Source organism: Pristiophorus japonicus, chromosome 13 (assembly GCF_044704955.1).
Source record: "Pristiophorus japonicus isolate sPriJap1 chromosome 13, sPriJap1.hap1, whole genome shotgun sequence".
NCBI lineage: Eukaryota > Metazoa > Chordata > Chondrichthyes > Pristiophoridae > Pristiophorus > Pristiophorus japonicus.
In genome coordinates, this window is record NC_091989.1 from 174009398 (window position 1) to 174034591 (window position 25194).

The 25194-nt window shown below is 46.5% G+C and overlaps 1 protein-coding gene across 1 annotated transcript; it reads left to right on the forward strand.

Moving 5' to 3' along the window:
* Positions 1-5211: 5211 nt before the first annotated feature.
* cmc2 (C-x(9)-C motif containing 2) lies at positions 5212-15543 on the forward strand. The gene is made up of 4 exons (XM_070897029.1): positions 5212-5252; positions 7463-7617; positions 13527-13598; positions 15200-15543. Exons 2-4 carry the CDS (start codon positions 7537-7539, stop codon positions 15272-15274), a joined length of 228 nt encoding a protein of 75 aa, XP_070753130.1. The 5' UTR covers positions 5212-5252; positions 7463-7536; the 3' UTR covers positions 15275-15543.
* Positions 15544-25194: the final 9651 nt, after the last annotated feature.

Genomic DNA, 25194 nt, shown 5'->3' on the forward strand with positions numbered 1-25194 from the left:
TGGAGGTGATGGTGTTCCCATGCACCTGCTGCTCTTGTCCTTCTGGGTAGTAAAGGTCGTGGGTTTTGGAGGTGCTGTCGAAGAAGCCTTGGCGAGTTGCTACAGTGCACCTTGTAGGCTTACATCAAGTGTCAAGGTCGCGATGTGTTTGATTCTTTTTTCCCCTCTCCGAGCAGCCATTTCTTCTTCCTTTTTGGCTCCTTCTCCTCCATCGTGTGACATTGGCACTGAAGGTGCCGTCGTTCATTTCCACTCGCTCGGCTGTCCTCTGCCATCTCACTCTGGCGAAGAAGCCTAAAAGTGCGCAGGTAGTGACATTGGCCAGTCGGTAGGTAACGTTGACGGCGGCCCAAAGACCCCACAGTTTACAGAAGACCTTTTTCGCAGGCTGCCATCGATGAAAGAAAAATGTTTTTTAATCAACAGAAAATAAAGCAATTAACTGAGACTGGTTACCTCATGCAAGTCTTTCTATTTGAATTTAAAACATTTTTAAAATCTCATAATACTCCTACGAAACGTCTTGGGATGTTAAAAGCCCTATAGAAATACAAGTTGTTGTTGTTGTTGAAAATCTAATAAGCTTGAAGTAAAGTCTCCATTGATTATTTGTTAAAGAGCAAATGTAATCCTATATATAAATAAATAGTAAAAATTCTATTTATATAGTGCTTTTAACGTAGTAAAACATCCCAAGGCGTTTTACAGGAGTGTTATCAAACAAAATTTGACATTGAGCCACATAAGGAGGGGTCTTAGTACCTCCCTCCTTCTGTGGCTCGGGGTCCTATTTTGTTTTGATTCGCTACTGTGAAGTATCTTCGAGCGTTTTACTACATTAAAGGCCGTTAAATGTTTTACCTCATTAAAGACGCTACAAAAAACTCTAAATGCTGGTAATGTACGACCAGTGGATCACTATCTGATAAGGAAGATAGGCTTAATATAGGATCACATAAAATTGTTTCTTTCGTAAAGAAAGACTTGCATTTACATAGTGCCTTTCACGACCACTGGACGTCTCAAAGTGTTTACAGCCAATGAAGTACTTTTGGAGTTTAGTCACTGTTGTAATGTGAGAAAAGCAGCAGCCAATTTGCACACAGCAAGCTCCCACAAACAACAATGTGATAATGACCAGATAATCTGTTTTTTTTTAGTGATGTTGATTGAGGGATAAATATTGACCAGGACACCGGGGATAACGCCCCTGCTCTTCTTCGAAATAGTGCCGTGGGATCTTTTATGTCCATCTAAGAGAGCAGATGGGGCCTTGGTTTAACATCTCATCCAAAAGATGGCACCTCCTACAGTGCAGCACTGGAGTGACAGCCTTGATTTTTGTGCTCAAGTTCCTGGAGTGGGACTTGAACCCACAACCTTCTGACTCAGAGGTGAGAGTGCTACCCACTGAGCCGCAGCTGACACTTAGATGCTGATTTTTAGTACGCTTTACTACGTTAAAGGCACTATATAAATGCAAGTTGCTGTTGATTGAACTACAGTGCATTTACAGCATTTACTTTTATATTTTTGGAGTTCCAGCGTTGACTGTTTTTCTTTTTATCTCTGGTGAAAAGAACCCTATTTTAATTGCAGTGACAAAGAGTTATGCTTACACAACATATCTTAAATTTCTAGCTGTAGGACTTAGTGGCAGAGAAAGCATTTTCAGGAAAAAAAAAGGAAACAAATTTGTACGGCCAATTTGTGCACAAGCAAGCTCGCAATATAACGACCAGATAAGCTGTTTTTTGTTATGCTGATAGAGGGATAAATATTGGCCAGGACACCAGGGATAACTCCCCTGTTCTTCTTCAAAATAGTGCCATGGGATCTTTTACATCCACTTCAGAGGGCCTCGGTTTAACGTCTCATCCAAAAGACAGCACCTCCGACAGTGCAGCGTTTCCTCGGAACTGTAGTATCAGCTAGATTTTTGTGTGCTCAAGTCCTTGGAGTGGGACCTGAACCCATAGCCTTCCCCCACGTCAGAGGTGAGAGTGCCACCCACTGAGCCACAGCTGATACTGTATGATAAAGCAGAATAATAACATTTAAATGTACCTGAGAAAAGGTCTTGCAAATGCAGAAAATCTAAAATAGAACTGGCAACACGTTGTAGGTCAGTCAGCATCTGAAAGATTGGTGCTACAGAAAGGTCTCACTCATCATCAGAAATCAGAGAAAGGCAGACCTGAAAAGTTTATTTTTCTATCATTTACAGATGCAAATTAACCTGTTAGACATTTTAATAACAACTTGTAATTATAAATTGCCTTTAATGCAGTAAATCGTCCCAACCCACTTCACAGGAGTGGTTATTAAACAAAATTTGGCACCCAGCCACATAAGGAGATATTTGGGCAGATGACCAAAAGCTTGGATAAAGAGGTAGATTTTAAGGGGCAACTTAAAGGAGCAAGGAGAGGTAGAGAGGCGGAGAGGTTTAGGCAGGAAATTCCAGAGTCGAAGGCTTTGGCAGCTGAAGGCACAGCCACCAATGGTGGAGCGATTATAATCAGGGATGCTCAGGAGGGCAGATTTAGAGGAGTGCAGATATCTCAGATGGTTGTGGAGCTGGAGGAGATTACAGAGTTAGGGAGGGGCAAGACCCATGGAGGGATTTGAAAACAAGGATGAGAATTTTTAAATCGAGGCGTTGCTTAACCGGAGCCAATATAGGTCAGCGGCATAGGGGTGATGGGTGAGCGGGACTTGGGGCGAGTTAGGACGTGGGCTGCCGAGTTTTGGATCACCTCTATTTTACGTAGGGTAGAATGTGGGAGGCCAGCCAGGGTGCATTGGAATAGTTAAGTCTAGAGGTAATCAAGGCATGGATGAGGGCTTCAGCAGCAGATGAGCTGAGGCAAGCGCGGAGACGGGCGATATAAAGGTGGAAATAGGCGGTCTTAGTTTTGCTGCGAATTTGTGGTCGAAAGCTCATCTCAAGGTCAAATATGACACCAAGATTGTGAACAGTCTGGTTCAGCCTCAGACAGAAGTTGGGGAGAGGGTTGGAGTCAGTGGCTAGGGAGCAGAGTTTGTGGCGGGGACCGAAAACAATGGCTTCGGTTTTCCCAATATTCAATTGGAGAAAATTTCTGCTCATCCAGAACTGGATGTCGGAGAAGCAGTCTGACAATTTAGAGACCGTGTTGAGAGAAGTGGTAGTGAGGTAGAGCTGGGTGTCATCAGTGTACATGTGGAAACTGACGCTGTGTTTCTGGATGATGTCGCCAAAGGTCAACATGTAGATGAGAAATAGAAGGGAGCCAAGGATAGATCCTTGGGGGACACCAGAGGTAACGATGCGGGGGCAGGAAGAGAAGCCGTTGCAGGTGATTCTCTGGCTACAATTAGATCGATAAGAATGGAACCAGGCGAATGCAGTCCCACCCAGCTGGACGACGGTGGAGAGGCGTGGGAGAAGGATAGAGTGGTCAACCCTGTCAAAGGTTGCAGACAAGTCAAGAAGGACAAAGAGGGATAGTTTGCCTTTTTCACAGTCACAAAGGATTTCATTTGTGACTTTGATGAGAGCCGTTTCGGTATTGTGGCGTGCACGGAAACCGGATTGGAGGGATTCAAACATGGAATTGCGGGAAAGATGGGCACGGATTTGGGAGGTGACAACACATTCAAGGACTTTGACGAGGAAAGGGAGGTTGGAGATGGGGCGGTAGTTTGCAAGGATGGAGGGATCACGGGTTGTTTTTTTGAGGAGAGGGATGATGACGGCAGATTTGAGGGAGAGAGGGACAGCACCTGAGGAGAGCAAACCGCTATCAATGTCAGCTAGCATGGGAGCCAGAAAAGGAAGTTTGGTGGTCAGCAGTTTGGTGAGAATAGGGAATAGGCAAAGGAGCGGCAAGAGACTGTAGAGGGACGTGATCGGGGCCCAGGAGAGGCGTGAGTTTGGGGGCAGCACGGGCCAGCCCACACTGCGATATGTGTGCACACTAGGTCTGTGCAGCAGAGCAGGTCTCCAGTTGTCTTGGGTAATCCTTGCCACTGGACCAAGACCTTGCTCTGTCAAGCCCGTGTGGTGGTTGGTGTGCAACGGCCATCACACATTAAAAAAGTCCACGCACAGGCATCTTCCACCCTTCAGGATGTAGTTCAGGACCTGGAATATTAGGTCCTTCATTGAAACACCTGTGAACTCATCCTTTTTTGGTGTGGAAGTAAGTAAGTCACCCGCATGTCGAGGGACTGCCTACGATGATGATGGGAATAGGGTCATGGGGGAAGCAGGAAGTCTCATGGACAGGATGAGCTCAGAAAGGTCATGAGGAGAGATTGGAGAGAAACTGGAGAAAGAAGATGTAAGGTCAGGGCTAGGGCAGGGAGCTTCCTTCGAGGAAGTTTGGCCCAGGAAGGGAAGAGGCAGAGGCGGCCAAACGGATGGTCTCAATCTTAGAGACAAAGAAGTCCATGAGCTCCTCACACTTTTTGTCGGAGGTGAGGGTGGAGGAGACTGGGGTGAGGGCTTTAAAAAGATGGTTAGCAGTGGAGAATAGAAGCCGGGCTTTATCTTTACATTCTAGAATGATTCTGGAAAAGTGAGCAATACAGGAAACAAAATGATCATTTGAGAAGTTTTTCAGTAGTTTTATTATAATTTGCAACTGATTGTTTGTGCCCCTTTGTGCTTCAAGTGATTAAGCTCTGGAATTCCTTCCCTCAATCTCTCCGCCTCGCTATCTCTCTTTCCTCCTTTAAGATGCTCCTCTTTGATCAAGCCTTTGGTCATCTGCCCTAATTATGTGGCTCGGTGTCAAATTTTGTTTGATAACACTCCTGGGACATTTTACTACGTTAAAGGTGCTATATAAACACAAGTTGTTGTTGTAAGTGTTTCTGATTGAGGATTTAATAAGAACGTAAGAAATAGGAGCAGGAGTAGGCCCCTCAAGCCTCCTGCGCCATTCAATAAGATCATGGCTGGTTGATCATCCTAAGTGAACGCTTTTTCATTGATGTGCCTGCCCCTTTAAATCCCCAATGCTTGCCCATTGAATGCTCTAGCAAGGCACATGACGTCATTCCCACCAGCTCCCGCCTCCCCTCTTGGCTGATTGGTGCTTTGAGGGTGCACCCGCCCCTTTCTTGCTCACCTATTGGAGGCTGTCATTTGACAGACAATGGAAAGCCATTACCTGAATGGCCCATCCGCTTGTCGATCATAAGCAAAATGTTACTTCCGGCCCTGAATTACACAAGGTTCTGAGAGCAGCTGGAGACAGAAGGTGAGTTATTGGAGAGGCAATGGACTAAACCCTGGGATTTAGAAGTAAATTTATCGTAAAATGCCAAGAGTTATTAATAAAATGCAAATGTTGAAGCAATACACCTGGAATTATAGGTGTAAATGTATAAATTAATGTCTTCCCCCTTGTGTGACCCTGAGCTCCTGTTCAGTGCCTCAGGAGACTTTATGCAGTTGTTAACTTTTTATTTATCTCCTTGCTACTCAAGGGTTATTGCTGGTGCATCATATCTGTCACATTTGCCTATGTAACAACAATCACTACCTTTACTCAGTGGTAGCACTCTTCACCTCTTGTCTCAGAAGGTTGTGTGTTTAAGTCTCAAACACATTCAAATTCGACACTGGAGTATGTATTGGGTAGAGTATCTGCTTTAGGCGCAGTCGTGAAACTGGGTGCAAATTGTACTGGTTTTACAAAGTGAAGTTATGGTTCAAGTTTCTGACCAAGCTCATCTTTGATTAATCACAAATGTAAAATCTTCTATGAACCGGCGCAATCGGTCAATATTTCCACCTCCGTAACATTGCCCGTCTCTGCCCCTGCCTCAGCTCATCTGCTGCTGAAACCCTCATTCATGCCTTTGTTACCTCCTAGACTTGACTATTCCAACACACGCCTGGTTGGCCTCCCACATTCTACCCTACATAAACTTGAGATCATCCAAAACTCTGCTGCCCATGTCCTAACTCCCACCAAGTCCTGCTCGCCCATCACCCCTGTGCTTGCAGTGGCCCCCAGTTAAGCAACGCCTCGATTTCAAAATTCTCATCCTTGTTTACAAATCTTTCCATGGCTTCACCCCTCCTTCTCTGTAATCTCCTCTAGTCCCACAACCCCCCCGCCCCCCCGAGATTTCTGCGCTCCTCTGATTCTGTCCTCCTTGAGCATCCCTGATTATAATCGCTCAACCATCAGTGGCCGTGCCTCCTGTTGCCTCAGCCCCAAGCTCTGAAATTCCCTGCTTAAACCTCTCCGCCTCTCTACCCCCCCCTTGCCTCCATTAAGACGCTGTTTAAAACCTACCTCTTTTCTGCCCTAATTATTTCTTATGTGGCTCGGTGTTAAATTTATTTGTTTTGTCTTAAAAAAACTCCTGCGACGCGCCTTGGGACGTTTTACTACGTTAAAGGTGCTACATAAATACAAGTTGTTGTTGTCAATGTAATTTTTTTTGTGCATTAAATAATATTCCTTGAGGTAATTGAGAGCGGTAACCTGGTGCAGTTTTATTAATCCAGCTGAAAATGGATTTATCAGAAAAATAAGTATTTTTAATAAGAGTGTCGAGTCCACCACTTAAAAATGATTTTTTTAAACCACCGTTAAAGATCACGGAAACTCGATTTACACCTGCGTTTAAAATTCCACGATCTTTTGCAATGGTTTGGCCGATTTCACGTATTTTGCGCTGATAATACTAGTGGAAACTCTACCTCGTAATCAAGGCCGAGGGAGTGCTGCACTGTCGGAGGTACCGTTTTTCAGATGCGAATGTGAAACGGAGGCCCCCCTCTGCTGTCTCGGGTGGATGCAAAAGATTCCACAATACTATTTCGAAGCAGAGCAGGGGAGTTACCCTCGGTGTCCTGGCCAATATTTATCCCTCAACCAGCACCTAAATCAGATTATCTGGCCTTTATCACATTGCTGTTTGTGGGAGCTTGCAGTGCGCAAATTGGTTGCCGCATTTCCCACTTTACAACAGTGACTACACTTCAGAAGCACTTTCTAGGCTGTAAAGTGTTTTGGGATGTCCAGAGGTTGCTATATAAATGCAAGTTGTTCAGAAGTAATGAATCCTGTGAAACTTTGAGCTGTATAAATGATCGTATTACTGGCAGATCTCCGGTGGCATTGCCCATGGTGAGTTGGAGGAATGTTCGATGCATGACGGGAAGAAAGCATGCACTGCATGTAAGAATTCTAATGTATTATGTTATAATAAATATCCCAAATTGACCATCAAGAAAAGAGAAAGCGCTGTGAGTGGGATGATTTATTTTCTTTTAAAGGAGCAACTGAAGTTGAAGCAAAAGTCTGTTTGTCATTCTGTCATCTGTCATCAATCTGTCTTGTCTTAGTTGTGAGTGGAATTTGCTCATTGTGGTGTAAACTTGAGCAATTCTGCTGATATTCTGCTGATATGTAGCATGTGCTGATCTGTATCTAATAAACCTGACTTTCAGAGGCAAGTTTTTACCCCTGACATCAGCATTGAGGATCTGCTTGCAGATTAGCAAAGAATAAACGACAAGCGGACATGCACCCAGATCTGTCTCCACACTTGCATACAGAGGAGTGCAACATTGTCATTGAACGTCTCAAACAGTGCCATAGAGAAGTGAGTATGAATTAAAATGGTGCACTTACTTTCAGTTCTGATATGCTGTGTAGTATATTCTAATGAATTTCTGGGCACTGTTGCTGATCCAATTTTGGGAAGGTTAATTCCAAATTTTGTACTGTTGTCTTTTTTCCTACTGGCGCACTGAGCCTTTCTCGTGATCACACAGATGCCCTGTGCTGTTGTCGTCATCATCATCATAGGCAGTCCCTTGGAATCAAGGAAGACTTGCTTCCACTCTTAATATGAGTCCTTAGGTGGCTGAACAGTCCAATGCGGGAATTAGTCTGTCACAGGTGGGACAGACAGTCGTTGAGAGAAAGAGAGGGTGGGACTGGTTTGCCACGTGCTCTTCCCGCTGCCTGTGCTTGGTATCTGCATGCTCTCGGCGATGAGACTTGAGGTGCTCAGCGCCCTCCCGGATGCTCTTCCTCCACTTTGGCCAGTGCTGTTATATTCACAGTGTAACACTGGGATAATCTGGGGAAAGGCAACAGACATCTTTTGCTTTGCCGAATGTAGCACAGGTGACGATTCACGAAGTTGGTTCCTAGGGCAGGACTGTGTAACCGTGCGTAGAATCATTAGAATGGTTACAGCATAGTAGGAGGCCATTTGGCCGATCGAGCCCGTGCAGCTCTCTGCAAGAGCACTTCAGCTGTTTTCCCCCCCTCACCCCCCTCTGCCTCTCCCCTGGCCCTTTCCTTGTAGCCCTGCAAATGATTTTCCTTCAGGTACTTATCCAGTTCCCTTTTTGAAAGTCACGATTGAATCCGTCTCTACCACCCTTTCAGGCAGTGCATTCCAGATCCAAACATTCGCTGCGTTTATATTTAAAAAAAAAAAGTTTTTCCTCATGTCGCCTTTGGTTCTTCTGCCAATCTGTGTCCTCTGGTTCTCGACTCTTCCGCCAATGGGAGCAGTTTCTCCCTCCTCTCTCTGTGGACCCCTCACGATTTTGAACACTCTATCAAATCTCCTCTCAACCTTTTCTGCTTCAAGGAGAACAACCCCAGCTTTTCCTGTCTATCCATGTAACCGACGTGTCTCATTCCTGGAACCAATTTTGTAAATCTTTTCTGCACTCTAGGAAGGCTGTGAAGGCCTTCAGTGCGTTGGCTAGATTTGGACACAATACTCCAGTTGAGGTCGGACCAGTGTTTTATAAAGGCTAGTTGTGCCAAACCCTGGAACGGTCTGATTTTGGTTGATGTCCATATTTTCTCTCGTACTCCATTTCTAATTGTGGGTGTGACATCAACAAACTGCAGTTTATCAAGGTGAATAGAGCAATGAGGATCAGAAGCGACAATGTGACGGCAATCTGATTCTAACACACTGCTGCTAATGCAACGTCCATTAGAGCCAATACTTGGACCTTGATTGTTAAGACCGGGGATTCTTTATATTTTGAGTTTTACCCCCTTAATATTAATCATAAAATCATAGAAATTTACAGCACGGAAGGAGGCCATTTCAGCCCATCGTGTCTGTGCTGGCCGACCGACTAAGAGCTATCCAGCCTAATCCCCACTTTCCAACTCTTGATCCGTAGCCCTGTAGGTTGCGGCACTTCAAGTGCACATCCAGGTACGTTTTAAATGTGGTGAAGGTTTCTGCCTCTACCACCCTTTTCAGGCAGTGAGTTCCAGACCCCCACCACCCTGTGGGTGAAAACAACTTCCCCTCAAATCCACTCTAAACCTCGTACCAATTACTTTAAATCTATGCCCCTGGTTATTGACCCCTCTACTAAGGGAAATGAGTCCTCAATTCTATGCACCTCAATAAGATGTCTGCGCTCCTCAAATTCTGGCCTCTTGAACATCCGTCTTATAACCGCTCAACCATTGATGGCTGTACCTTTAGTTGTTTGGGCCCTAAGCTCTGGAACTCCCTCCCTAAACCTCTGCGCCTCTCTACCTCTTTCCTCCTTAAAACCTACCTCTTTAAACAAGCTTTTGGTCAGCTACCTTAATTATTTCTTTTGTGGCTCAGTGTCAAATTTATCTGCTTTGTCTTGTAACACTGTTGTGAAGTGTCTTGGGACGTTTTACTACGTTAAAGGTGCTATATAAATAAAAGTTATTATAATAAGGTCTCCCCTCAGTGACCTCTGTTCCAAAGAAAACAACCCCAGCCTATCCAATCTTTCCTCCATAGCTAAAATTCTTCAGTCCAGGCAACATCCTCTTAAATCTCCTCTGTACCCTCTCTAGTGCATCCTTCCTGTAATGTGATGACCAGAACTGCACACACTACTCTAGCTGTGCCCTAACTAGTGTTGTTTACAGTTCAAGCATAACCTCCCTGGTCTTGTATTCTATACCTTGGCTAATAAAGGCAAGTATTCCATATGCCTTCTTAACCACTTTATCTACCTGGCCTGGAGTTTCAGTCTAGATTTTTGTGCTCCAGTCTCTAGAGTGGAACTTGAACCCACAACCTTCTGACCCAGAGACGAGAATGTTGCCTCCTGAGCCACAGCTGACTGAGCATGAGTAGGCCAATCAGCCCCTTTGTTTATTTGAAATTCTCAAATGCATGAAACAAACCATATTGCTCCAGGCTGGTATGTTTTTTTTTGTTAAATTCACTCCCAGCTGACTGCCTTTGCTGCTTCTCATTATGAATTAATCTATTCTGTATCTTTCCTGAAAATGTAATGTTTAACAGCAAGGCTCTCAGTTATACAACTAAACAATGTAGGAACAAAAATAGAATAGGGTTTATACTGAAGCTTGAAATGCATGGGAACAAGAATTCAGGCCCTCGAGCCTGCTCCACTATTCTATTACATGATCTGCAGCTTGACTCCATTCACCTGCCTTGGCTCCATATCCCTCGATACCATTGGCTAACAAAAATCTATTGATCTCTGTCTTGAAAGCTCCAATTGACTTCCAGCACCCACAGCTTTTCGGAGGAGAGAGTCGCAGATTTTTCCTTGTTACGTATGTAAACATTGTAACTGTGTAAAATTTGCCACCAGAGGGTGCAACTGTTGGAGGCCCAAGAGTCACCTGCACACCTCGTGCAAGTGAGTAAAAAAGGTTGTCTGCCATGCTGTTTAGGCACTCTGGAGTTGTATTAAAGAGACTAAGGTCACATCAGTTTTAACTCACAGTATTCAGCCTTGTGGAGTTCTTCCATACTTAGCACTTCTATTCTACTATGTGTGGAAAAAGTGCTTCCTCATTTCATTCATAACTGGCCGAGCTCAAGTTTAAAAGTTATGTCCTCTTGTTCTTGATTCCCACAGCAGAGGAAATAGTTTCTCTCTATCTACCCTAGTGAATCCTTAAACACTTGGATCAGATCCCCCCCACCCCGCCTCCCCCAACATTCTGAACTTATTGGAAAATTCCCCCCCTAACCCCCAGCCCATCTTGCCAACCAACCATCTCTTGAAGTTGCCGTCCGTTCCCAGCTGATCTTTTTCTCCCTAACATCTATCCATCATAGGCAGTCTCTCGAAGTGAGGATGACTTGCTTCCACGCCAAAAAAGGATGAGTTCACAGGTGTTTCAATGAAGGACCTAATATTCCAGATCCCGAACTACATCATGAAGGGTGGAAGATGCCTGTGCGTGGATTTTTTTTAATGTGGAGTGGCCGTTGTTCACCAGCCACCACACGGGCTTGACAGAGCTAGATCTTGGTCCAGTGGCGAGGGTTAACCAAGACGACTTGGGAGCAGCGTGGAGGCCCGACCTGCGTGAGAACACCAGCGACAGGTCGGGGTCATAAAAGGAGCGGTGTGGGGGCATACTACTTCAGGGAGCAGGAGGGCGACGGCAGCGAAGAGTGATGTCATCAAGGTCCAGGTCAGTGATTGACGTGTGGGCAGATACAGCAGGAGGGGCGAAGGAGCGGCGAGAGACTGCAGCGAGGCGTGAGTTCGGGGCCAGCCCACACTGCGATATGTGTGCACACTAGGTCCGTGCAGCAGAGCAAGTCTCCTAATATCTACACTTTGAGTGATGGAATGACCTAGGAACCACCAGGAGAGCTCGGATATCCACATCTAACCTTTGACTGCTGAGCTGCTTCCTCGCGACCAAATACATATCTTCAGCCTGACACAAGGCATTAATATCTTGCACCAAGACTACCAATGTAAGCATGGCATTAAATCGGTATAATTTTTAGTACCTGGACCAGAACGTAGACACACAATATAATTGATTTAATTGCTAATCCATTCGCAACTCCTTGGATAGTGAAGCAGTCCGTGCCCGCATGCAGCAAGACCTGGACAACATTCAGGCTTGGGCTGGTAAGTGGCAAGTAACATTTGTGCCACACAAGTGGCAGGCAATGACCATCTCCAACAAGAGAGTCTAATCCCTGCTCCTTCACATTCAACTGCATTACCATCACCAAATCCCCCACCATCAGCATCCTGGGGGTCTCCGTTGACCAGAAACTTAACTGGACCAGCCAGATAAATACTGTGGCTATAAGAGCCGGTCAGAGGCTGGGTATTCTGCAGTGAGTGACTCACCTCTTGACTCTCCCAAGCCTTTCCATCATCTACAAGGCACAAGTCAAGCGTGCGAATGAATACTCTACTTGCCTGGATGAGTGCAGCTCCAACAACACTCGAGTAGTTCGACACCTTCCAGGACAAAGCAACCCGCTTGATTGGCTCCCCATCCACCACCTAAGAAAGCAAATGGCATGTTGGCCTTCATAGCGAGGGGATTTGAGTCCAGGGGCAGGGAGGTGTTGCTATAGTTGTACAGGGCCTTGGTGAGGCCACACCTGGAGTATTGTGTACAGTTTTGGTCTCCTAAGCTGAGGAAGGATATTCTTGCTATTGAGGGAGTGCAGCGAAGGTTCACCAGACTGATTCCTGGGATGGTGGGACTGACCTATCAAGAAAGACTGGATCAACTGGGCTTGTATTCACTGGAGTTCAGAAGAATGAGAGGGGACCTCATAGAAACGTTTAAAATTCTGACGGGTTTAGACAGGTTAGATGCAGGAAGAATGTTCTCAATGTTGGGGAAGTCCAGAACCAGGGGGTCATAGTCTAAGGATAAGGGGTAAGCCATTTAGGACCGAGATGAGAAGAAACTTCTTCACCCAGAGAGTGGTGAACCTGTGGAATTCTCTACCACAGAAAGTTGTTGAGGCCAATTCACTAAATATATTCAAAAAGGAGTTAGATGAGGTCCTTACTGCTAGGGGGATCAAGGGGTATGGCGAGAAAGCAGGAATGGGGTATTAAAGTTGCATGTTCAGCCATGAACTCATTGAATGGCGGTGCAGGCTAGAAGGGCCGAATGGCCTACTCCTGCACCTATTATCTATGTTTCTATGTTATTACTGCCTCCACCACCGACGCACCGTGGCTGCAGTATGTACCATCTACAAGATGCTTTGCAGCAACTTGCCAAGGCTTCTTCTACAGCACCTCTTAAACTCATGACCCTACCTTCTAGAAGGACAAGGGCAGCAGGCGCATGGGAACACCACCACCTCCATGTTCCCCTCCAAATTACACACCACCCTGACTTGGAAATATATCGCCGTTCCTTCATTGTCACTGGGTCAAAATCCTGGAACTCCCTAACAGCACTGTGGGAGTACCTTCACCACACGGACTGCAGCGGTTCAAGAAGGTGGCTCACCACCACCTTAAGGGTAATTGGGGATGGGCAATAAATACTGGTCTTGCCAGCGATGCCCACATCCAGGAACCAATTAAAAAAAAATATATATATATTTTCATTAAAAAAAGTATTTCAATGCAATGTAGGAGGACTTTAATGTGCCATGACAAGTAATACAGTCTCATCAGCTAGTTACAACAGTCTTGTCAAAGTGAGGTTACTCCCTCGTGCTAGTGCAGTGTGACCAATGTTGTAACTTACTGGGTATCTTTTCACTTCCAACAGCACAGCTTCATGAAGTTTATGGGGAAATGTAATGACTTTGACCGAGAGATGAGGCACTGTTTGAAAGCGGAGGTAAGCTGGTCTTAAAGCTGGTAAATCTTGCTGTTTGCTTGTTGTTGGTACAGTACCATTTTTTAATGTTTTTTTTCACTCTTTGTTTTTCATTGTTTACGCAAACGCAGATGTCCTCTTGTAGGCTTGTGCCCGTGAGGGTTGTTTAATCCCTGTCACTGGGCAACTTGTGCCTTGCCCCGCTGCCTGTCTGAAGATTGCCAACTCCCCTCCGTCATCTCTAAGCTGTGACCGGCAGGCCGATTATTTACAACAACAACTTGTATTTATATAGCGCCTTTGATGTAGTAAAACGTCCCAAGGCACGTCACAGGTGTGTCATAAAACAAAATTTGACGCAGAGTCACATAAGAAGGAATTAGGGCAGGTGACCAAAAAGGAGGCTGGGGCGTGTGTGTGTGTTTGTGTGTGTGTGTGTTTCCACGTTCTACCGTACGATCAGAGCAATCAATCTGTATCAATAAGTCTACAGCAAACCTAGACATGATGCACGCTAAACCCTGGTGGTGGAGAGCCTTTGGGATCTTAAACAAAATTAACCAATTAACGCAAGGGTTTCCTTTTTTAAAGATTCTATTTTTAGTATAGTTTAGATTCCCGTGCTAATTTTGCTCCCCTCCCTTCTCTGCTGCGGGAGTTGACACCTCGTTGGGGCGTGGTTTATCGGCTACCTTCGGGTAGTCGGCTCACCGGGAAAACCCAGGCAGGTGAAAATAAGTGAACGGGAATGTTGGTAGTTCACCTCGAGTGCCTGTTGTGCAACCCTGGAATGTGATGTGCACCAGGCCTTTTGGCATCACCGCCCTCGCCTGACATTTGCACATTTCCAGCAGGGGGTGGGGGGGGTCACAGGATCGGGAACCTTTGCACAATTTTTACCCCCCCCCCCCCCCCCCCACCACACTATTTGAGGTCACTCAACAAAAAAAAAAGGGGATCAAACCTAGAACCTTCCCATTCTGTACGTCTGAGCTACTCGCTGGATAAGAATGAAATCATCATCATAGACAGTCCCCTGGAATCGAGGAAGACTTGCTTCCACTCTAAAAATGAGTTCTTGGGTGGCTGAACAGTCCAATACGAGAATCACAGGTGGGACACAAGACTTGCATTTATATAGCACCTTTCACGACCACCAGACATCTCGACGTGCTTTACAGCCAATTAAGTACCTTTGGAGTGTAGTCACTGTTGTAATGTGGGAAACGCAGCAGTCAATTTGCGCACAAGCAAGCTGATGAGGACTGGTATGTATGTATGTATGTATGTATGTATGTATAATGTATGTACTGTAACACTAGACCACTGAATGTACCTTCACCCTGTGTACACCAGAGGGTGCTGCTGCTGGAGACCTAAGGGTCACCTGTACACTGTAGGTAACCCAGTATAAAAGGGAGCTCACCTCTTGGTGTCCTCACTCTAAGGTCACTACAGTTCAAGTACTATACCTTTACCTTTTTATGGAGTCGTTATTAGAGTGCTTGCATATACTACAAGGACCATTTTTCCTGCTTTCTCATCAGAGTTTGCTCTCGGAGCAGCCCCGACTCGCTCAGTAACTGTTTCTAAAGCTGCTTCTTTTCCTCCCCACCCTTCAGCGGAAAGCCAAGCGAGACAAAAGCCGAGAACACGCAGCCAAGATGCAACACCGAATTAACGAGTCGTCCGAGTAACCTTCCTTTCAGTGGCCGGGGGGCGGGGGGGCGGTGGGGAAACCATGAACTGCTCTCTCAAACCCGGGTGTGGCAGCCTGGAGCTTTACAGAACCCCACACCAGCTGTGTTAATTTTTTTTTTTGCCCTTTTCGTTTCCGTGCTGGTGAAATTATTCTAATTTTTGATATTTATACGCGACAATCGGGTTTGTCGTCCGTTAATGGATCATTACAAGACCTACGAACTACTGATCTTTTAAACTCTGCAAACTTTGCAATGAAATGTAAGATCTTGTGTTGTGTGTTTTTTTTTCACCCTTAAGCCAGAAATGAGTTCTGGTCTTCCATGGAGCAGCAGCTTGGTGGCAGAGCATTCCTACGGTGACACCTGCTGGACACTGGGTGTATTGCAGTGCAAGTGAGATGACAATTTGTTTAAAACTTTAGCAACTCTTTCGAGATGAAAACCATCAGCAGCGTATCGCTATTGTTTGAAGTTTTGACAGGTAATAAGTTTGGGGGGTTTCCGCAAAATAAAATTAACGCTTTACTGCCGCCCTTTAACCTATCTTAAATAAAAGCAAAACACTGCGGATGCTGGAAATCAGGAATAAAAACAGAAAATCCTGAAAATATTACCCAGCAACGTTTGCCAGTTTTCCCTGCCAGTCCCGCACAGCCCCGTTCCAGTTTTTCCAAGGTTAAATTTTGTGCAAATAAGGCCCTTAAAGGGGCCACGCACCCAACCAAAAAAATTAGGGGGGAAGCATTGCTCAGCGGGTCAGACAGCATCTGTGAGTAAGAAACAGAGTTAACGTTTCAGGTCTGATCTTTTGTATGAAATTTAAAAAAAATCCATTTTGCACAAGAACAACCTAAATCAGTACATGAACTGTGCCATGGAATGGAACAAGAGGAGGCTATTCAGTCCCTCGAGCCTGTTCCACCATTCAATTAGGTATTGGCTGATCTGTATCCTAACTCCATTTACGCGCCTTGGCTCTATAACCCTTGCCTCACAAAACTCTTATATCGGTTTTGAAATTTTCAATGAACCTTGGCCTCAACAGCCTTTTGGGGGGAAAGGAAGTCCCAGATATACATTACCCTTTGTATGAAGAAGTGCTTCCTAACATCACCCCTGAAGAGTGGAGCTCTAATTTTAATGATTAATTATGCCCCCTTGTTCTGGACTTTTTTTGTTTGTATTATGGGATGTGGACAGCGCTGGCCAGGCCTGCATTTGCTAGTCCACCAGAGGAAATTGTTTCTATCTACCCTATCAAATCCTTTACTCATCTTAAACACCTCCACTAGATTACCCCTTAATCTTCTACTTTCAACAACAAAAACTTGTATTTATATAGTGCCTTCAACGTAGTAAAATATCCCAAGGTGCTTCACAGGAGTATTATAAAACAAAATATTTTACACTCAGCCACACAAGGAGAAATTGGGACAGGTGACCAAAAGCTTGGTCAAAGAGGTAGGTTTTAAGGCGCGTCTTAAAAGGAGGAAAGAGAGGTAGAGAGGTTCAGGCAGGGAGTTCCAGAGCTTGGGGCCTAGGCAACAGAAGATACGGCCACCGATGGTTGAGCGATTATAATAAGGAATGTTTAAAAGGGCGGAATTAGAGGAGCACAGACATCTCGGGCGGGGGGGGGTGGTTGTGGGGCTGGAGGAGATTACAGAGATAGGGAGGGGCGAGGCGTTTGAAAATAAGGATGAGAATTTTGAAATCGAGGCGTTGCTTAACCGTAACCCAATGTAGACCAGCGAGCACAGGGGTGATGGGTGAGCGGGAGCGAGTTAGGACACGGGTAGCCGAGTTTAAGGGTGACAAGTTTCATAGGGTAGAATGTGGGAGGCCAGCCAGGAGTGCTTTGGAATAGTCAAGTCTAAAGGTAACAAAGGCATGGATGAGGGCTTCAGCAGCAGGTGAGCTGAGGCAGGGGCGGAGACAGGTGATGTTGCGGAGGTGGAAATATGCGGTCTTAATTATTCTGTGGAAATGTGATCGGTTTAGATCACATCATTCAGATCACCCGTTAACCTGCTCTCACAGAATCTACGGGTCTATTCAACCTGTCTGCATAATTTAACCCTTTTAACCCCGGCACCTAAAGTGGCAGCTTTAATTTGTGGGAAGCACTTACTGTGCAGGCTGAGTTCTTGATCACGATTGTGCCACCTGGTGGAGGATATATGTGATGAGCCTCTTAACATCGTAGTATTAGTATTAGGCAGTCCGTCGTATTGAGGATGATCCGCTTCCACACCAAAAAGGGATGAGTTCACAGGTGTTTCGATGAGGACCTGGTATTCCAGGTCCTGAACTACATGATGAAGGGTGGAAGATGCCTGTGCGTGGATTTTTTTTTAACGTGGGGTGGCCGTTGCACACCAGCCACCACACGGGCTTGACAGAGCTAGGTCTTGGTCCAGTGGCAAGGGTTAACCAGGACGACTGGAGACCAAGCTCTCCTGCACGGACCTATTGTGCACACACAATCCTACTGTCCATAGATCGCAGTGTGGGCTGGCCCGTGCTTCCCCTGGGCCCTTGCCTCTTCTGGGCCTCGGGCCCTCGCCTCTTCTGGGCCCTGATCTCTCCCCGCTCCTCCGCCACAATCATTCACCGCATCTCCGCGACAGTACAGTGACTGCATCGTACCCAGTTATAGCATGAAGGCAGACAGCACTGGGACTGGCTTTACATCGAGTCTAGTTATGTACTGTGGTAATGGTCTGAAGTGCAGCAAGCAGTGGAACAGGCTACTGTTAAAGGAGAGTAAAAGAACTTGCATTTGTATCACACCTTCACAATCATGAAGGGTTTTTTGATAGATCAAATAAGGAGAAACTGTTTCCAGAGGTTTGAGGTAATGGGCAAAAGTACCAGAGGCGACATGAGGCAAACACTTTTTATGCAGCGAGTGGCTAGGAAGGATTGGAAGTTTTACGATCTGGAGCGCACTGCCTGAAAGGGTGATGGAAGCAGATTCAATAGTAACTTTCAAAAGGAAATTCAATAAATACCTAAAGGGGGACAAAGTGCCGGGCTGTGGGGAAAGAGCGGGTGATTAGGACTAATTGGATAGCTCTTTCAAATGGGCCAAATGGCCTCCCTCTGGGCTGTACGATTCTGTGTCTGTGTCAAAGCACTTCATAGCTAACAAATGATTTGTGAAGTGTAGTCTCTGTATTTAGGAAAATGTAGCAACCAATTTGAGCGCAGCAAAGTTTCTCAAACAGCAGCGAGATAAATGACCAGTTAATCTGTGTTGATTGAGGGATGAATGGTGGTCAGGGCGCTGGGAGAACTCCTCGCTGCTGACATGGGATCTTTCACATCCACCTGAGCAGGCAGACGGGATTTTGGCTCAACATCTCATCCAGAAGGCGGCACCTCCAATGCAGTGCTCCCTCAGCACAGTACTGAAGTGACCGCATACATCCTGACCGCGCAGTCTAGGACCGCGAGGATGGGAGCAGCAAAGGAGACCGGTGAAAGTAGAATAAAATAGACCTGAAATCTCGGCACGTTCATAAATAAAGTACCAATGACATCCTTTTAAAATGCTCAACTAAATTAATTTCAATAACGACCACAATGTTTGAATTTTAAAAAACACTAAACATTGTGTGATGTATAGGATAAGGAGTCAGACTAGATACTGCAAGCACAAAGTAAATGTGACTAGTCCTTTATTACAGGTCTCAGAGTGCCTCCCCAGCCTGTGAGGCCTCCTTATGTACAGGTGCTCCCAAGGGATTGTGGGATCTCTTGGGACTCCAGGGGATAAACCCTCTGGTGGTTAGACATGGTAATTACAGGTTTACATAGCGTCGTGGGTAAGGCCAGCATCTATTGGCCCAATCCAGATTGCCCTTAACTAAGTGGCTCGCTAGGCCATTTCAGAGAGCTGTTAAGAGTCAATTACTGTGGGTCTGGAGTCACTTGTAGCCCAGATTTCCTGTGCCGAAGGACATTAGTGAACCAGATGGGTTTTTAATGACAATCTGATAGTTTCATGGTCACCATTACGGATGAAGATGTTGCGTTTTCAACAACAACTTGCATTTATATAGTGCCTTTAACATAGTAAAACATCCCAAGGCGCTTCACACGAGTGTTAGCAAACAAAATTTGACACGAATCACGTAAGGAGATATTGGGACACGTGGCCAAGAGGTTGGTCAAAGAGGTGTTAAAAAGCGTCTTGAAGGAGGAGAGCGAGGCGGAGAGCTTCGGGGAGGAAATTCCAGAGCTTGGGGCCGGGGCAGCTGAAAGCATAGTCGGCAATGGTGGAGCGATTAAAATTGAGTTGGTGCAAGAAGCTGGGCATTGGAGGAGCGCAGATATCTGGAAGGATAGTAGGTTTTGGAGGAGGTTACAGAGATAGGGAGGGGCGAGGCCAGATGTTAGTCTTTAATGCCTCCAGTTGATGTAGAAATGCAGGTGGGTTTACTCGATTACGATGACAATATTAACTTTGGGTGACGTGATTAAGGTTGCTGCTTGGTGATCAGAGTGGGACTGGCTGTTTTCCCTCCCTCACCCGGGGCCATGATGCTAATTGCAATGCCTTCACTGTTGCTCCGACTGAGACCCGATTACCTAGCAAAGACCATGAACCGGATCGAGAACCTGCTTAGTAGAGCTCAGCTATGCACTTGTGCAAATGTGAGATGTATTAATAATAATTAAACAAAATTTAAAATGGAAAAATGTCCCGACATAGAATCATAGAAATTTACAGCACGGCAGGAGATAATTTCGGCCCACTGTGTCTGCGCCGGCCGACCAAGAGCTATCCAGCCTAATCCCACTTTCTAGCTTTTGGTCCATAGCCCTGTAGTCCACGGCACTTCCAGTATTTTTTAAATGTGGTGAGGCTTTCTGCCTCTACCACCCTTTCAGGCAGTGAGTTCCAGACCCCCACCACCCTCTGGGTGAAGACATTTCCCCTCATATCTCCTCCAAACTTCCGCCCCCCCCCCCCCAATCTATGTCCCCTGGTTGTTGACCCCTCTGCCAAGGGAAACACGTCCTTCCAATCCACTGCGTCCAGGCCCCGCATAATTTTATACACTTCAATCAGGTCTCTCCTCAGCCTCCTCTGTTCAGAAGAAAACAGACCCAGCATCTCCAATCTTTTCTCTCAGCCAAAATTCTCCAGTCCAGGCAACATTCTTGTACATCTCCTCTGCACCCTTTCCAGTGCAAGTACATCTTTCCTGTAATGTGACCAGAACTGCACACAGTACTCCAGCTGCAGCCTAACCAGTGTTTTATACAATTGAAGCATAACCTCCTTGCTCTTGTATTCCATGCCTCGACGAATAAAGGCAAGTATTCCATATACCTTTGTAACCACCTAATCTACTTGGCCTGCTACCTTCAGGGATCTGTGGACTTGCACTCCAAGATCCCTTTGTTCCTTTATATTTTTCAGTGTCGTACCATTTAATGGCTTGGAGTTCAGCCTCTGAATGTGCGCAGATGCAAGCGTCGTCCACGTACTGTAGTTCGATGACAGAGGATGGGGCAACCTTAGAGGTGACGAAGGTTGAACAGATTCCCATTGGTTCATTCTATACTTTAGTTCCACTCCAGTGGGGAGCTTGTTGAGCGTGAGATGGAGCATTGCAACAAGGAAGATCAAGAAGAGTGTTGGCGCGATGATGCAGCCCTGCTTGACCCCAGTCCGCACGTGGATTGGGTCTCTGGTGGATCTGTTGGTCAGGATCAAGGCTTGCATGTCATCGTGGAGCAGGCGGAAGATGGTGAATGTTAGATATGCAGACTATAGATATACTCTCTGTGTAGTCATTGTATAGTTGCATAAGATGGAGACTTGTTTACCTGATGTACTATCAATAAGGTTTACACTGTGTATATACAGGCTGGCATGACTAGAGGGTGCAACTGGTGGAGACCGGCGTTTTCTTCCCTGGTGGCAGAGGCTGTATAAAAGGGGAGCCACCATGCGGATGTCTCACTCTGGAGTTACGAATAAAGGACCAAGGTCACTACAGCTTGACTACAACTCATTGCCTTGTGGAATCATTCATAGGTACATTACAGACATAATAACTGGCGACGCGAATATGGACTTTCACCCTATTATGGCTGCCTTTGGCACACTAAAAGACTTTGCAGAGGGTGATGATTGGGATGCTTTCATGGAAAGGCTCAAGCTATATTATGTGGCAAACAACTTGGCAGGGGAGACGGATACATTGGCGGAGAAGTGCAAGGCTATACTGCTGACCAGTTGTGGTCCCGAGGTCCACCACCTCGTCAGGGACTTGCTAGCACCCACGAAGGCCAAGGATAAGACATACAATGAGCTGACTGAACTAATTTGCGACCAACTAAAACCAAAAGAGAGCATCTTCACGGCCAGGCACAGATTCTACACTCACCGCAGACCTGAGGGCCAGGAGATTTCAAAATATGCTGCCGACCTCAGGAGACTTGTGGCACCGTGTGATTTTGGCACGCACCTCAACGAAGCATTGCGAGACATCTTTGTTATGGGAATTGGCCACGAGGGCCTCCTTCACAAGCTATTACCTGCTGACACCACAGTCAACCTGCAGAAAGCCATCAGCATCAGTCAGGCGTTCATGATCTCGACCTGCAGCACCAAGCAATTTATTTATCCTGTGGACTCAAACCCAGCAAGTACTGTACACAGAATGGTGTCTTTCTTTCACAGGCAAGACTGTAGAATGTGGCTCTGCCCAGGGCAGAGAGCAAAACCTCAGGGTTCTAGAACTCAGAGTCCGCCGAGGGGTGCTAATCAAGTAGCATCATGCTGGCGTTGTGGAGGAAACCATAGGGCTCACCTGTGTCGGTTTACTGAGTATATATGCAAAGCCTGTAACACGAAGGGCCACTTCCAGCATATGTGTAAAAAAAAATACGAATCACCATCTAGCAGAGGAACCGGTAGATGACTTTGAATCCAGCGGGGAGTATGATGATTTGGCCAGAGAAGCAGCTCAGCCCCAAGAAGAAGTGCATGGATTGTATACCTGCACCACCAATTGTCCTCTAGGGAAAATGGAAGTCGAAATAAACAGAATTCCAGTCTTCATGGAAGTGAACATGGGGGCGAGCCAGTCAGTGATGAGCCAGGATGTCTTTGAGAGGCTATGGAATGAAAAACGACCTGAGCTGGTTCCAGTACAGGAAAATTTGCGCACCTACACCAAGGAGCTGATCCCAGTCCTTGGTAGTGCGGATGTAAGTGTAATCCATAATGGCGTGGTGCACAAGTTACCTCTGTGGATTGTTGCAGGTGATGGTCCAACGCTACTCGGAAGAAGGTGGATGGGGAAGATCCACTGGAAATGGGAAGACCTCTTCACTCCAGCAATTGATCTCCCCCGTGCTCAGAGGCAGAGCAAAACCTCACCTTCGCTTGGGCTAGGCACCAGAGAACAGACCAGTGCAACACCTGAGGCACAGACCGTCCATCACGACTACGTGGCAATAATCCGACCGAAACGACCTAAAAGTACCTTCCCGGCTCCAGTGGCAGGACTCCTGGGGAGGAAGATCAAATTCACAGGCACTCTTCCAGCTTTTGTGGCAGAATCGCGGGAGAGAAGAACGAAGGCAGTCAACCTCGAGGACAGAGGCAAGGTGGCATCACTGCTGCAGCGAGGTGCAGCGTGGCTGGAAAAAAAGATGGCCGCGGCCATATCATGAGGTGCAACGCTGAGGGACCAACACGTGGTGACTAACAAAGGATTTCATTGGGGTAAAGCCAGCAGGATTCTCTTGAAGGAGACCTGCAACCAACTGAACTTAAAGAGACATTGTATGCATGGCAATCAATGTAACGAATCGATTAAGAATGTAAAGAACAAAATGTCGGGAATAGAGTGTCCCTAAAAGTAGCAAGCGAGTGAATTCGGGAGGGTACAGGCGCTGATCCTGATACCCTGCCCCAGGTCTATACCACACTGCAGGCACCCGATGGCACTATTCGCCACGGACCTGGAAATGAAACCGCCGCCAATACGCGCAGTCGGCCGCCGTTGCCCACCACTCGGTTGGAGATGGCGCAGCCCCCAGACCCAGTCCCTACCTCGGCCATGTCCAGGAGCGAAAGGTCAGAACCAACGAGTTCCCCAAACGGGACCTGGAACAGCCAGGTTCCCAGCACCGTTAGAGAGCAGGCAGAAGATTCTGCAGCCCTCAAAGGAGGACAGGGAGGCTTCACACATCTGTGGCTCTGCCCACCACTAGGCAACGGCAAAGGCCCTGAGTCCTGGCTAGGTGAGTGAACCAAGCCCACCCCACTAGCAGGGGGCTCAGCGCCGCCATCAGACGACTAGGACCCTGTCCGGTTGCTCTGGAACTAATGTCCTCGCATACCTGTACTGCTACCTCAGTACTGACCATGACTGAATCATGAATGCAGTCTACCCAATCCTGGTGCACGACCGTAAAACGTAACGAATGTAAGTCACTGAACCAAGGTGTCACTATACTAATTGTAAAAAAAAATTTTTTTTCTTCCTTTTACTTGCATTGTGTCTGATCCTGTATGTTAATGTAACAGGCCAGCTGCATGATCTCGCTGTAGGGGTTGGGGGGGAAATGGATGTATGTAGCCATGGACACACACATGGTTCACACCCAGAATTCACTGGAACCTCCACTGCATCATCGAACCATCCAAACTGTTAACCATTACCCAACGTTGTGGCAAAAGGACTTGGGGGTTAACAGGGAGAGAGCCAAGCCAAAGCACAGCCAAGGTGCAAGGGCTATTGGCATTTAAGACTGGGGAGAGCTAAGCCAGAGCACATAGTGCAAAGGTAATTGGCACAAAGGACTTGGGGAGAGTGATGATATATATGCAGATTATAGATGTACTCTTTGTGTAGTCACTGTATAGTTGCATAAGATAGAGACTTGTTTACCTGATGTACTATCAATAAGGTTTACACTGTGTAGATACATGCTGGCACCACTAGAGGGTGCAACTGATGGAGACCAAGGTTTCCTGCCCTGGTGGCAGGGGCTGTATAAAAGGGTAGCCACCATGAAGCTGCCTCACTCTGGAATGACGAATAATGGACCAAGGTCACTACAGCTTGAGTACAACACATTGCCTCATGGAGTCATTCATAGGTACATTACAGACATAATAGTGACAAACTTTTGGAGGCAGCCGAAACGGAGGACACTTCACAGTCCCTCATGCTCTACTCTGAACTCCTACATGGAGTTCTACATCACAGCAATGGGAGGTCGAGGCCCATCAAAAGGCCGCGTAGTTCGGGAGGAGCCAGCTGGTACAGGGTCAAAAAATAAAAAAAAAATCGAAATCAAAGTGTGAAGTCACAGCCAAGCAGATACGTGATTGGCTGGCAGATTGGTGAGTATTTTTCTTTTTCTTTTCTGTAGGAAACCTTTGGCATTGTTGTGAGTAGGATCTGCCAGTAAATATATGTGATCTTTATTATCTAAGGAGCGGCAGTTAATTAAATCGGCTGTTTGCTGAGTAGCGGCTGGGTGTGTTGTGCTAAGGTTTAGAGTTTAATTCTGCATGATAGTTCTGAGTGTAACTAGAGGGATGGCAGGGCAGCTCAGTCCTGTGGATTGCACATCCTGTGGCATGTGGGAAGTCCCAGTTGCTTCGCGCAGCTGGGGTGACCATGTGTGCAGGAGGTGTCTCCAGCTGCACCAACTCGAGCTCCGTGTTTTGGAGCTTGAGCTGCAGCTAGGGTCACTGCGGTGCATCCGTGAGACTGGGAGCTACGTGGATAGCACGTCTCTCGAGGTGGTCACCCCATAGCTTAAGAGTGTGCAGGCAGGTAGGGTTTGGGTGACCCCTAGACAGAAGAGGAGGACTAGGCAGGTAGCGCAGGAGTCCACTGAGCCCATCTTGCTCTACAACCGGTATTCTG

Bases quoted from the DNA above. Each gene is read 5' to 3' on its own strand.
- cmc2 (XM_070897029.1), top strand. From the start codon at position 7,537: ATGCACCCAGATCTGTCTCCACACTTGCATACAGAGGAGTGCAACATT. The intron at 7,618-13,526 runs GTGAGTATGAAT...CACTTCCAACAG, and splicing joins TCAAACAGTGCCATAGAGAA to CACAGCTTCATGAAGTTTAT. The intron at 13,599-15,199 runs GTAAGCTGGTCT...CCCACCCTTCAG, and splicing joins GGCACTGTTTGAAAGCGGAG to CGGAAAGCCAAGCGAGACAA.